Source organism: Malurus melanocephalus, unplaced genomic scaffold (assembly GCF_030028575.1).
Source record: "Malurus melanocephalus ecotype Western Australia unplaced genomic scaffold, MMel_1.1 scaffold_658, whole genome shotgun sequence".
Taxonomy (NCBI): Eukaryota; Metazoa; Chordata; class Aves; order Passeriformes; family Maluridae; genus Malurus; species Malurus melanocephalus.
In genome coordinates, this window is record NW_026623890.1 from 273,426 (window position 1) to 285,125 (window position 11,700).

General features: G+C 55.2%; 1 protein-coding gene across 1 annotated transcript in view; it reads left to right on the forward strand.

Annotated features, from left to right (window-relative positions):
• The window catches only part of NT5C1A (5'-nucleotidase, cytosolic IA), a 9,420-nt gene extending 5,309 nt beyond the window's left edge, over positions 1-4,111 (forward strand). The window contains exons 2-6 of the mRNA XM_057383779.1: positions 309-476; positions 2,092-2,221; positions 2,441-2,563; positions 2,974-3,158; positions 3,750-4,111. Of these exons, the coding sequence (XP_057239762.1) occupies positions 309-476; positions 2,092-2,221; positions 2,441-2,563; positions 2,974-3,158; positions 3,750-4,100 (957 nt within the window). The 3' untranslated portion in view covers positions 4,101-4,111. The remainder of the gene's footprint in view (positions 1-308; positions 477-2,091; positions 2,222-2,440; positions 2,564-2,973; positions 3,159-3,749) is intronic.
• The last annotated feature ends 7,589 nt before the right edge of the window (positions 4,112-11,700 follow it).

Here is an 11,700-nt window from a genome sequence, read left to right on the forward strand (position 1 = left end):
CAAAAACCACTCAAATTCCCTCTGCGTGGAGCTGGGCGTCTCCTCCCAGGATCTGCAGCGGTTCTGGGGGTCTGTTTGGGGTGGGAACGGGATTTAAAGCATCCCAAATGTGCGGGGATGGAGCAGCAGGGCTTTTTTGGGATTCAGCTGCTCCGTTGTTCCCCAAATCGCTGCGGAGAAACGTGAAAAATAATGTGAACAATTCACCCACCCTGGGGTTGGGAGGGAACAAATGTCACCCCCGGGGCTGGGAGGGAACAAATGTCACCCCCAGAGCTTCCTCCCCAATTTCTCCTCTGTCCCCACAGCCCAAACCCGAGAATGCCATCACCATCGCCGTGTCCTCGCGGGCGCTGTTCCGCATGGAGGAGGAGCAGAAGATTTACGCGGAGCAGGGAGTGGAGGCATACGTGAAATATCAGCTGGACCACGAGAACGAGCCCTTCCTGCCCGGAGCTGCCTTCCCCTTCGTCAAAGTGAGCGCCCCAAAAATTCTGGGAGCTGCTGGGGATGGAGGGATGGAGAGAACAGAGGGGAAAAAATCTCCCAGTGAGCGATGTGCTTCTTCCAGGGATGGATTTTCCATCTTGAGCCCAAGAATTGAGCAAATCATCTCCTTGGATCTCATTGAAAGTTTCCCTTTGGGGATCTGTCTTTTTGTTCTTTTTTTTAATTTATTTATTTTTTTTAAATTATTATTATTATTTCCACAATTTATTTATTCTTGTCAACTGGCTGAGTTTAGCCTTGCTACCGACTCGGCCAATTTTTAAATCTGACGTGTTGAAATGAAGCATTTCAAACTCGAAAAACACTTCTCACTCCTGTYCCAATTAGCACAGTTTTGGGTGCTGGAGCCCATTCCCAATGAATAAATTAATCAACTCTTTCCAGTGGCTCAAAAAAAAAAAACCACTTTTTCTACAACTTCCAGCTGATTTATTCTCATTTAACGACTCAAAACCTTCTGTGTTTGGAAACAGAATAGTCGCTAGGTGGATTTTTTTTTTCTTTTCCCCAAAAAAGAATTTATTTTTCCCCCCAAAAATAAATTATTTTTCTTGGCTCTTCATGCAGCTGGGGTGGGGTTTTGGTGACCAGGGGTGTTTTTTCTGGGTGGGAGAGGGGCCATACTTGGAGATGATCAGGTCCGTGGATTTTGTGACCAGGAGTGTTTTGTTGGGTGGGAAAGGGGTCAGGGTCACACCTGGGATGGGATTTTGGTGACCAGGAGTGTTTTTCTGGGTGCCAGGAGGTCAGGGTCATACCTGGGGCTGGTCAGATCCGTGGATTTGGTGACCAATGGTGCTTTGCTGGGTGAGAGGGGGGTCAGAGTCGCACCTGGGGTGGGATTTTGGTGACGAGAAGTGTTTTTCTGGGTGTCAGGGGGTCAGGGCCATACCTGGAGATGATCAGATCCGTGGATTTGGTGACCAGGAGTGTTTTGCTGAGTGGGAAGGAGGTCAGAGTTGCAGCTAGGGTGGGGGTTTTGGTGACCAGGAATGTTTTTCTGGTTGAGAGGGGGCTCAGGGCCACACCTGGGGTGGGATTTTGGTGACCAGGAGTGTTTTTCTGGGTGGGAAGGAGGTCAGGGTTGCAGCTGGGGTCGGGATTTTGGTGACCAGGAGTGTTTTTCTGGGTGGCAAGGGGGTCAGAGTCGCAGCTGCGGTGGGGTTTTGGTGACCAGGAGTGTTTTTCTGGGTGGGAAGGGGTCAGAGCCATCCTGGGGCTGGTCAGATCCGTGGATTTGGTGACCAGGGGTGTTTTGTTGAGTGGGAAGAAGGTCAGTGTCGCAGCTGGGGTGGAGTTTTGGTGACCAGGAGTGTTTTTCTGGGTGGGAAAGGGCTCAGGGTCACACCTGGGGTGGGATTTTGGTGACCAATGGTGTTTTGCTGGGTGGGAAAGGGGTCAGGATCACAACTGGGGTGGGGGTTTTGGTGACCAGGAGTGTTTTTCTGGGTGGGAAGGGGTCAGGGTCATACCTGGGGTGGGATTTTGGTGACCAGGAGTGTTTTTCTGGGTGAGAGGAAGGTCAGGCTCACACCTGGGGGGCCTGGCTGACCCCCACCCCGTGTCCCCGGGGTGCTGCAGGCGCTGGAGGCGGTGAACACTCAGCTCCGTGAGCTCTACCCCGACAGCGAGGAGCTCTTCGACATCGTCCTCATGACCAACAACCACGCCCAGGTTGGGGTTCGCCTCATCAACAGCATCAACCACTACGGTAAGATGGGGACAGAGCTTCCCTCGGTGGATTTTGGCATCAAAAAAAAGATGTTTTCTCCCGTTTTCCCCAGAAAATCTGGGTTTCGAGCGGGAATTTGCCGGTGGGGAGAGGCTTTGGCTACTGCCCCTGAACCAAAATGAACCCAAATCATTCCAGCAGCAAGGATGGGTTTTGGGGTGCAGCCAGAGTCACCCCAGGGTCCCTCTCACCCCGCAGATCTGTTCATCGAGAGGTTCTGCATGACGGGAGGGAACAGCCCCATCGGTTACCTCAAAGCCTATCACACCAACCTCTACCTCTCCTCCGACGCCGAGAAAGTGAGTGGGGCCATTGAAGAGGGTGAGTCTGGGGTCCAGCTCGGGGCGGGGGGCAGCGGGGGGAGCCTGGAGCCCGCAGGGGGGTGATCCCAGGAGGGATAACTCCCATATCCCTGTCCCTAAACTGATGAGCACTTAAGGTTTGCCTCGCCCCACGCCTCTGCSGCCAGTTTCCATAGAAATGAGCCTTTCCTCCGGCTCCACTGCCCTCCCGAGGCAAAGGCGGTGTTTTTCCTCCCTAATTCTTGCATGCAAAGGGTGATTTTGCCATCTGGGGGTTGGTTTTGTGCTGTGGAAGGTCTCGGGGCTGACTCCCGGGTGCATTTCCCGGCGGTGTTCCGCTCCCAGCGCGCCGCGTTCTGCCCCGCTCCTGGGCTGCCGAGCCTCCAGGACGGATCCTGGGACAGCTTCCACCTCTCTTTTTGTCCCCAGGGATCGCTGCCGCCACCATCTTCAGCCCCAGCAGGGACCTGGAGGTGTCGGAGAAGCAGCTGCGGGTGGCGTTCGACGGGGACGCCGTGCTCTTYTCGGACGAGTCGGAGCAGATCGTCAAAGCTCACGGGCTGGACATGTTCTTCGAGCACGAGAAGGAGCACGARAACAAACCCCTGGCGCAGGTGGGGCTGGGCTGAGGGCAGGAAAAGGCGCTGGGAGAGGGGCAGCATGCAGGGGATGAGCCAGAGCGGGGTGCAGGGTGGCTGTGGGGTCATTTTTGGGGTGCAAAGGGATAAGGGGTTTTCCAGCTGACGCCTTATCGGGTTTACCTAAACCAGAGGCTGGATAAAATCCTGAGAATCTGTTTATGGAAGGGTTTTTAGGGCCATTCAGAGCCAGTCCAACACCCACAATGGACAATGGCTCACGGGTTTTTCACCATTTCTCACTTTTGTCCATTTTGGGGCTGAATCCTCCAATTGCAGCTCAGCCGATGCAGTCATTGACTCCAAATTGGCTCCCCCCAATTCTCTGTTGTTTCCATCTCTTGGGGTCTGGGACAGTGAGATGTCCTTGAGTTTGGGGCTTGGAGAGGAATTGTTTTGTGTAAAAATGGGAGAGCAGTGGTTTAGAACTCTATATGGAGTCTGGAGTGATAAATTAGAGAATTATGGGGTTACAGAGACGTGGAGATGGAGAAGCTGAAATCCTAAAGCATCACAGCATGTCCAGGATTCGAGGGATGATCAGCACATGTCCTTTTAACCCTGCAGGGCCCTTTGAAAGGCTTCCTGGAGGCTCTGGGGAAGCTKCAGAAGAAATTCTACTCCAAGGGGCTGCGTTTGGAGTGTCCCATCCGCACGTACCTGGTGACGGCGCGCAGCGCTGCCAGCTCSGGGGCGCGCGCCCTAAAGACTCTGCGCAGTTGGGGCCTGGAGACGGACGAGGCTCTTTTCCTGGCCGGGGCACCCAAGGGCCCGCTGCTCAGGAAGATCAGACCCCACATTTTTTTCGATGATCAGATGTTCCACGTGGAAGGGGCGCAGGAGATGGGCGCCGTGGCGGCGCACGTGCCCTACGGCGTGGCGCAGCGGCACAAGCGGCCSAAAAACGAYGGCAAATAGAAACACGGACCTCATYCCTCATCCCCYGAYGGGGAGGGGAGGGTTTGATYTGGGAATRGGGGKTTTATSCCTCAGTTAGGGGCAGGGAGGTGAGGAAAAGCTCCCTCAAAGCCTCTGCTCAGCGGGATGTTGGCCCTGTCCCTTGTGGCATCGGAGGCTGCTCGGTGCCAGGGGATGCTTTCCCAGTTCAGGGGATGTTTTCCCAGTTCAGGACACATTTTCCCAGTTCTGGAGATGTTTTCCCAGTTCTGGAGACAATTTTCCCAGTTCTGGAGATGTTTTCCCAGTTCAGGAGACATTTTCCCAGGTCTGGAGATGTTTTCCCAGTTCAGGAGACATTTTCCCAGGTCTGGAGATGTTTTCCCAGTTCAGAAGATGTTTTCCCAGTTCTGGAGACATTTTTCCAGTTCTGAAGACATTTTCCCGGTTCTGGGGATGTTTTCCCAGTTCAGGAGTCATTTTCCCAGTTTTGGAGACATTTCCCCAGTTCAGGAGGTGTTTTCCCCATTCTGGAGATGTTTTCCTGGTTCAAGAAATGTTTTCCCAGTTCTGGAGACATTTTCCCAGTTCAGGGGATGTTCTCCCAGTTCAGGAGATGTTCTCCCAGTTCTGGAGACATTTTCCCAGTTTATGAGACATTTTCCCAGTTCATGAGACATTTTTCCAGTTCAGGAGATGTTTTCCCAGTTTGGGAAATGTTTTCCCAGCTCGTCTGCACTCCCTGCGCTTGCTTCAGACAAAACCCCTCAGGACGGGTCTGTCTCGCGTGGAAACTTCGTGCCAGGCAGGTTTAACCTATTTATTTAAAACCCCAAATRGCTCCCGGAGCCCTTTGGTGCAGCCCAAGCGAATGTTTAGGCTGAACTGTGAAACTGGAAAGTTGGGAGCACCCAAAAACCTTTCCGAGCAGCTTTGAAATTAAATTTTGTCCYTTTTAAATTAAATTAAGCTGTGATATTTTTCCTGCACAGCCCCAGCTGCTCCTCCCCTACCAGAAAACACTCCATGTCCATCCTCTCACCAAGATTTTGCCAAGCTTAAATTTGGAAAAAGAGAAACAAATATTTAACATATTTAAAATTAATAAAAAAAAAAAATCCTGTTTTCTGCTTGGAGCTTTGGGCTGGTGTATTGTTGGCCCAGGGTTTTTTACATTTGCGTTTCACACTTGCATGATTTAGCACTTGAAACGAATAATCTCAGTGAGGAATCCAAAGCCCAGCTTGTCCAAGGGCTGCAATTCAAGCCCAGGGCTTGAATTAAGTTAAAAATGGGTTCTGATATATTAGGGACATCATTTGAAGTCCATTTAGGTAAATCTGCAGAGAATTTCCAGCCCGGGGATTTCAATTAAAGGATTTTTTTTTCTCCCTTTCTAAGCCGAGTTTGATAATCTTTTTCTCCTCAGCCTCTCTAAAACCTCTGGTGTTTCCTAAAATAGACGCCTCTGTCAGCGATGCTGGGAGAGAAACCAAATCTCTGATTAAAAAACAGGATGGGGAATCAATTGGAGAGAAACTGGTGTGAAAATCACGCTGACATTTCTGCTCCAAGCCCTGTCCCAAAGGAGACACTCGGAAGGAAAATTTAAAGATTATTTCTTCCTTGTGGGGTTTTTTTTCATCTTTTTTTTTTTTTTTTTTTTTTTTTTTTTTTTTTTTTTTTTTTTTTTTTTTGCACAATGCCCCATGGCTGAGCAGAAAAGATGCTCAATATCATCAGAGCGATTTTCTACAAACTCCATGGGCTGAAATTTTCCATGTTCTGTGTCTGGCTCTTTCCAGGGAAGTTTCAGCACAAAAAGTGAGGCTGAAGCAGAACTTATCACTTATTTTGAGGAATTTATAAATATATAAATACATAAATATATGAATATATGAATATATGAATATATGAATAACCAAGCTGGTGATGCCTTCAGTGGCTCGGGAGACTTTTTCTCATTGCACTAAATCCTGCTCTAGCAGTGAAAAGCAAATTGCACTTTTCTCCCCCCCAAAAAAAAAATCATTGGGCAGACTGTTAATTGTGACATCTGAGTGACAAACACCCTGGGGACAGGGTTTTAGTGACCCTGTTTTGTGTACTCAGGATGGGGGCTCAGGAGAGGGTCCTGAGCTCCCTCCACCCTCCCGAATCCTTCCTGAGCAGGGAAGATTTTCCATTCCCACCGTGTCTACCCTTTTTCCTTTTATCCACGCTGCTTCCCCCATTTTTTTTTAATTTAATTTTTTTTTAATTTAATTTTTTTTTTAATCTTCTCCATCACCACACCTGGAAGATGTGGACTCGCTGCTCGTGCAAGTCCCTGGGCTGACAAATGGACTTTTCCTGCCGTGTGTTGCTGCTGTGGATTTAATTTGTCCCCATCCTGTGGGTTTTTTTTTTTTTTCCCACTTTAATGGAATCCCTCGGGGTGTTTTTCCCAAATAAACCGTGTTGGTCCCAGCCCGGCTCCCTCCGTTCCCACCACGAGTCTGAACTCCCTGCTTGGGAGGTTTTGTGGTGATGGGGTGGAGGAAAAAGGGGGTTTTGGGATTTAAAATAATTCAGAAAAAATGTGATTTAAGCACCTGGAGAGCTGTGGGGTTCCAGAGGTGGGATTTGTTGTGGTAAAACCGCCCCGCTCTGCTTCGTGAGCGGCTTTTGTGGGAACCCAAGCTCGTGATGGATAAAAATACAGCTTGGCAGGAGACTTTTGTCGGCTTGATCTTCTCCCAGCCAACAGGTGGGAGGCAGCAGAAGCTCAGCAGAGGAGATTTATGGCCGCTGAAGGGTTTTATCCGAACAGCGACACCGCGGTCCCGGCGCTGCCTCCTCTCCGCCAATGAGGGCAACAGATGGACCGAGGGGAAGCAACAAATTCTGCATCCGTCACCAAATATAGCCAAGGAATGTTCACAGGGGCAGCATCCCTGCGAGGGGTGTTCCTTTAGGGGTGGATGCCTCCCCCCAGCCCATCCCCGCTCCTGCTGTGTTCTCCCACCAGATGCCTGGAGGGAAAAAAAACCAAAAAAACAAACAAAAAAAAATCAAATTCCAGCGCAGATTCCAGGCTGTGCTGCACCAGGGCAAGTCCAGGTGGGTCCATCCGGCCCTGAGAGATCACGATGTCTTCAACAAAGCCAAAATCTGCCAAACCCTTCGTTCTGAAGGGGTCAGGGAGGGACAGGGGAGGTTYTGCAGGTGGATTTGGGATGCCTGGCTCGGCTCTGCCGCGAGATTTTGATCCTGCTGGCTTTTTTTTTCCGAGCTTTTCCCTTCGCCAGGCACGGCGGGGCTTTTCAGGGAGCGTGCTTTGAAATGAAGCCGGCGGAGGAGGAGGAGGAGGAGGAGGCAGAGCTGGTGGGAATTAACGCTGCCACTCAGCGATTGTCGGTGCAGATGTTCCCGAGGCAATCACGGCCCCAACAGCGGGAGCTGCTTTTCACCACGAATCCAGGATTTAACCCCAAAAACTCGTGGGGTGTCCTGGTGAGGGTGGGACACTCCTGRTGACCCTGGCAGGAGTGTGGGCTCYGCTCTCCTGCTCCTTCTCGTGCACCAGGGAAGTTGTGGCACCTCCCTGCCTCAGTTTCCCCATCACCGTGACAGRGATCAGAATGAMTCACRGAATTCCAGAATAGTTTGGGTGGGAAGGGACCTTAAATCTCATCCAGTTCCACCCCTGCCGTGGTCAGGGATGCTTTCCACGGCACCAGGCTGCTCCAAACCCCGTCCAACCTGGCTTYGGACGCTTYCTGGGATGGTGAATCCAAAACTGATGAATAATCCAGGGGGAATGTCCGGACTGGAGGATGATCCCATCTCCTTTGGGAGGGAAAGCAGAAATCCGGGAGCGCTCTGAAGAGCCCTGAAACCCCTGCAAGTCCCGGTGTGCTGGGACAGCACAAATCCAACAAATCCGGSTTTGTCCTGAGGCTTTGGCCGTGAAGGGAACTCCTCTGTTTAGTTCCACACCCTTCCCGGAGGGCGGAATCGGCGCCAACAACCCCGAGAGGGGACAGGGGGATGAAATGTCAGCGCAGGGGAGCTGGTGACAGGGTGACAGAAACCCCCGGAGCTGGCAGGACAGATAAGAGGACCTGGCGGCGGGAGAACGAGCAAAGGGCACTCGCTATCAGCCGTGCCAGGCTTTGAGCGCCCGGGCCACCTCGTCCTCTCGACGCCGCTATTTTTAGCCGCGGTTGCTGATGCCTCTGTCACCGGCACCTAAAATGGTCCCCGCTGAGCGCTCCCCGGGTTGGGCTCGGCCACTCCGCGCCACCGAGGCCACCAAAGGAGCMGCCACTCCCCGGGGCGGGCGCGGAGCCGCTGTCGGGACTCGCTGGCCGGAGGGGGGAGCCGGAACGTCCCGCTGAACGGAGGCGGCTCCGGGCGGGGTCAGAGCCTCGGGGATGCTCCGGAGGGTTCAGGGTTTGGGTTTTGGGGCTGGCCCTTCTACAGGAGGGGTTGGAGTGGCTTCATGCGGGGTCAGTGCCTCGGGGATGCTCTGGAAGGTTCGGGGTTTGGGATTTGGGGCTGGTCCCTCTCCAGGAGGAGCTGGTGCGGCTCCGTGCAGGGTCAGCGCTTCGGGGATGCTCCGGAGAGTTTGGGGTTTAGGGCTGACCCTTCGCCAGGAGGAGCTGGAGGGCTCCGTGCGGGGTCAGAGCCTCGGGGATGCTCCGAAGGGTTCTGGGTTTGGGGCTGGTCCCTCTCCAGGAGGAGTCGGTGGGGTCAATCCACCTTCCACCTCCCCAGAACTGGGAATCGCCTCCATCCCTCGGTGTTGACCCTTCAGGGAGCTGTGGGGTGGCTCTGTGGGAATAACCCTTTGCCTGCCGGGCTGGAGCAGCACTCACAGAGCAAAGATTTCAGAACCACAGAGCAAACCCACCCTGTTCCCTGCCCGGAGATCCCTTTTTTTTAAAAAAACTGCCTCTTTTTTCCCCACTCTGCCCAAAGCAGGAGCGACTGAGGCGGAGATCTCCCTGTCCTGGCGTTTTCCCATTCCTGCAGCGAAGGCTCCGTTACCAGGGCTGCACTTCAAAGCTTGGCTGGCAGCGCTGGGCCGGATGGGGCTGTGCCATAATCCCCCCCGGGAGGAGAGGAAAGCACAGGAGGGGGGGTCTCAGATTTACTGAAGCTACAGGAGAGCGGGAGAGGGGCTGCGGGCAAGGGCAGGGAGTGACAGGACAGCGGGGGATGGCTCTAAGGTGGATCCAGGTTGGATTTTGGGATGATTTTTTCCCTCTGAGGGTGGCACCGGTTACTCAGAGAAGCCGTGGATGTCAGGGAGGATAAATGAGGGGAAAATCTGCTCCGACTGCGCTGTGAGGGAAGCTCGGCTTGGCTCGGCTTTCCCGACCTGCACTGACTTCTGGTGGGAATTGGAGCACGAGCGGAGTTTGGAGCATCTCCCCATTGTCGTGTGTGGTGGAACTCACGGCCATCCTGATGGGGACGCCCCAGGGACCCAGGGGGACATTTCTCGCGGGGGAGGATGGGGACAGGGACAGGGACAGGGACAGGGACAGGGACAGGGAGAGCTGTGGCGCTGAGAAGGTGCCACGAGAGGGAGTGGAACGCCGTGCGCTGCTGCCGGCAGTGACCTGGTGGCCACCGTCCCCCTCCTGGGTGCCCTTCACTGGCCAACGAGCCCCAACTGCCACCCGATGCCCCTTCAGGCGCTTTTTTGGGGAGGTGAACGGGCATCTCTCCCTCAGCACAACCCTGAGGGCCACCTAAGCCCTCAAACTGTCCCCAACCCACCCCGCTGCGAGGTCCAACCTCCACGGGATGGAACAGCTGAACCCCACCAAGCTGGGCACGGAGAGCTTTCCCTCAGGCGTGTCCTTAAGCGCCATCTCAAGCACTTTGTCACCCAGGGCGACCCGGCTGGGAGATTGTGGGGCCACCCCGTGTGGCAGGGGTGGGGCGCTGGGGGCTCGTCCTGCTGGCTGCACAAACAGGCGGCCTCCTCCAGGTGCGGCTGGGAATCATTAGGAGTTCTCCGCGCCGGCCGAGTGTGGGAACTGGAAGAGAAAGCTGCAGAGAGGCCTTCTTTCATCTCCCCACTCCCTCCTCCCCCCGCGCTTGCCAAGCCTGGCTTCCTTGTGAATCCTTCAGCTTGTGCCAAGCGAGGGAGAAGAGGAGGAGGGGGGGAAGAAAGAGAAAAAGGGAAGAAAAAAAAAAAAAAAAAAAGAAACAACCGCAGGAATGTGTCCAGGGATCTGGCTTCATTCAGGCTGCCGAGCCCTGAATAGCCCGGCTCCGCTCGGGGAGCCGGAGGGAGGGCGGCTGTGGGAAAACAAACAGGGAAGCGCCGTGGGTGTCACCACAGGGGCTGACAGAGGGTGGCAGGGAGGGGGGCACATCCCCTGCCCTGGTGCCGGGCATTTGGGGGCACCCCCGGGTCAGGGCGCCACAAATCCCATGGTGGGAACAAGGGCTGCCGTGTCTGGGAGAATCCCGGCCGTGCTCCAGCCCGGGATGGGGATGCGGCGCCGGGCCCGACCACATTCCATCCCCATGGGGACGCGGTGCCCTGTGCCAGGCCTGTCCCTCCCGACCGAGGCGACAGGGCTGCGGCCAGGGAGGGCCGGAGGGGAGCCTGGGAGCCTCTTCTCTATCGGAACAAGGCTGGTTTTTGACTCGCTGCCGACTTTATTCCCAGCAAATTAATGATTTCCTCCCSCGGCAGCAGCGCTGGCCCGTGCGGGTGCGTGTGCGAGGCTGCGCTGGTGCCTCCCGCTGCCCTCGCAGCCGCTTTTCCCCGCTCCCGGAGGCTCTGCCCGCATCCTCCTTCCATCCTTTTCCTCAGCTGGGCTCCTTCCAGCTGCGCCGAGCTGTCGGATCCAGCCCAGCTGCTCCGGCCGCGGCCCCGGGAGCATCCCGGCGGGAGCATCCCGGCTGTGAACCGATGATGCGAGCGCCGGAGGTGGCGGGGRAGCGCCTTGGGTGGCGGCGGGCGAGGCGCTGCTCCAGGAAAGAGCTCTCGCTCCCTCTTGGCTCCCGCAGCCGCTTTGGCAGCGCTCGGAGAAACGGMGGAAAAGCAGCGAGGGAGCCGCCAGCGCACGCCGGGCTCTGTCCTGGAGATGTGGGGCGGCTGCCGGACCATTCCAGAGCCGGGTGGGAGCTCCGGCCGCTCCGGCAGAGCGCCTGGGGATGTCCCCCGTGTCCCTGCTGAGCTCCACACAGGCGCTCGCCGCTCCTTCCCGTGTGCCACGTGCTCCGTGCATCCCATCCCGCTCATTCCCGGCTCCTGGAAGCCGTTCTCGGGACTGTCCGTGTGCCTCTCCCGTGCTCGGGCACTCGGTACCGGGCGATCTCCTGGGAACGCCAGCCATTCCACGGCCAGCGATTGTGTTTTGTTCCTTATTTATATCCCCGGGGTGGTGCCACAGGTGAGCGATTGTTCCAGCTGACAGCCTGAAAAAAGGAAAAGAAACGAGATTTAACTTCCTGCTATTCAATTAGAGAAAGTGAGCATTCAGCAGCAGCTGCCGGCTGCTGGCAGGAGCCGAGCCCCCGCCGCGGTGGGCGCAGGGAGAGGCAGGAAAAGCTGCCCGATGCCACGGGCACGGCGGGTTCCGAGAACCTCCGGCTGTCGCTGATCTCT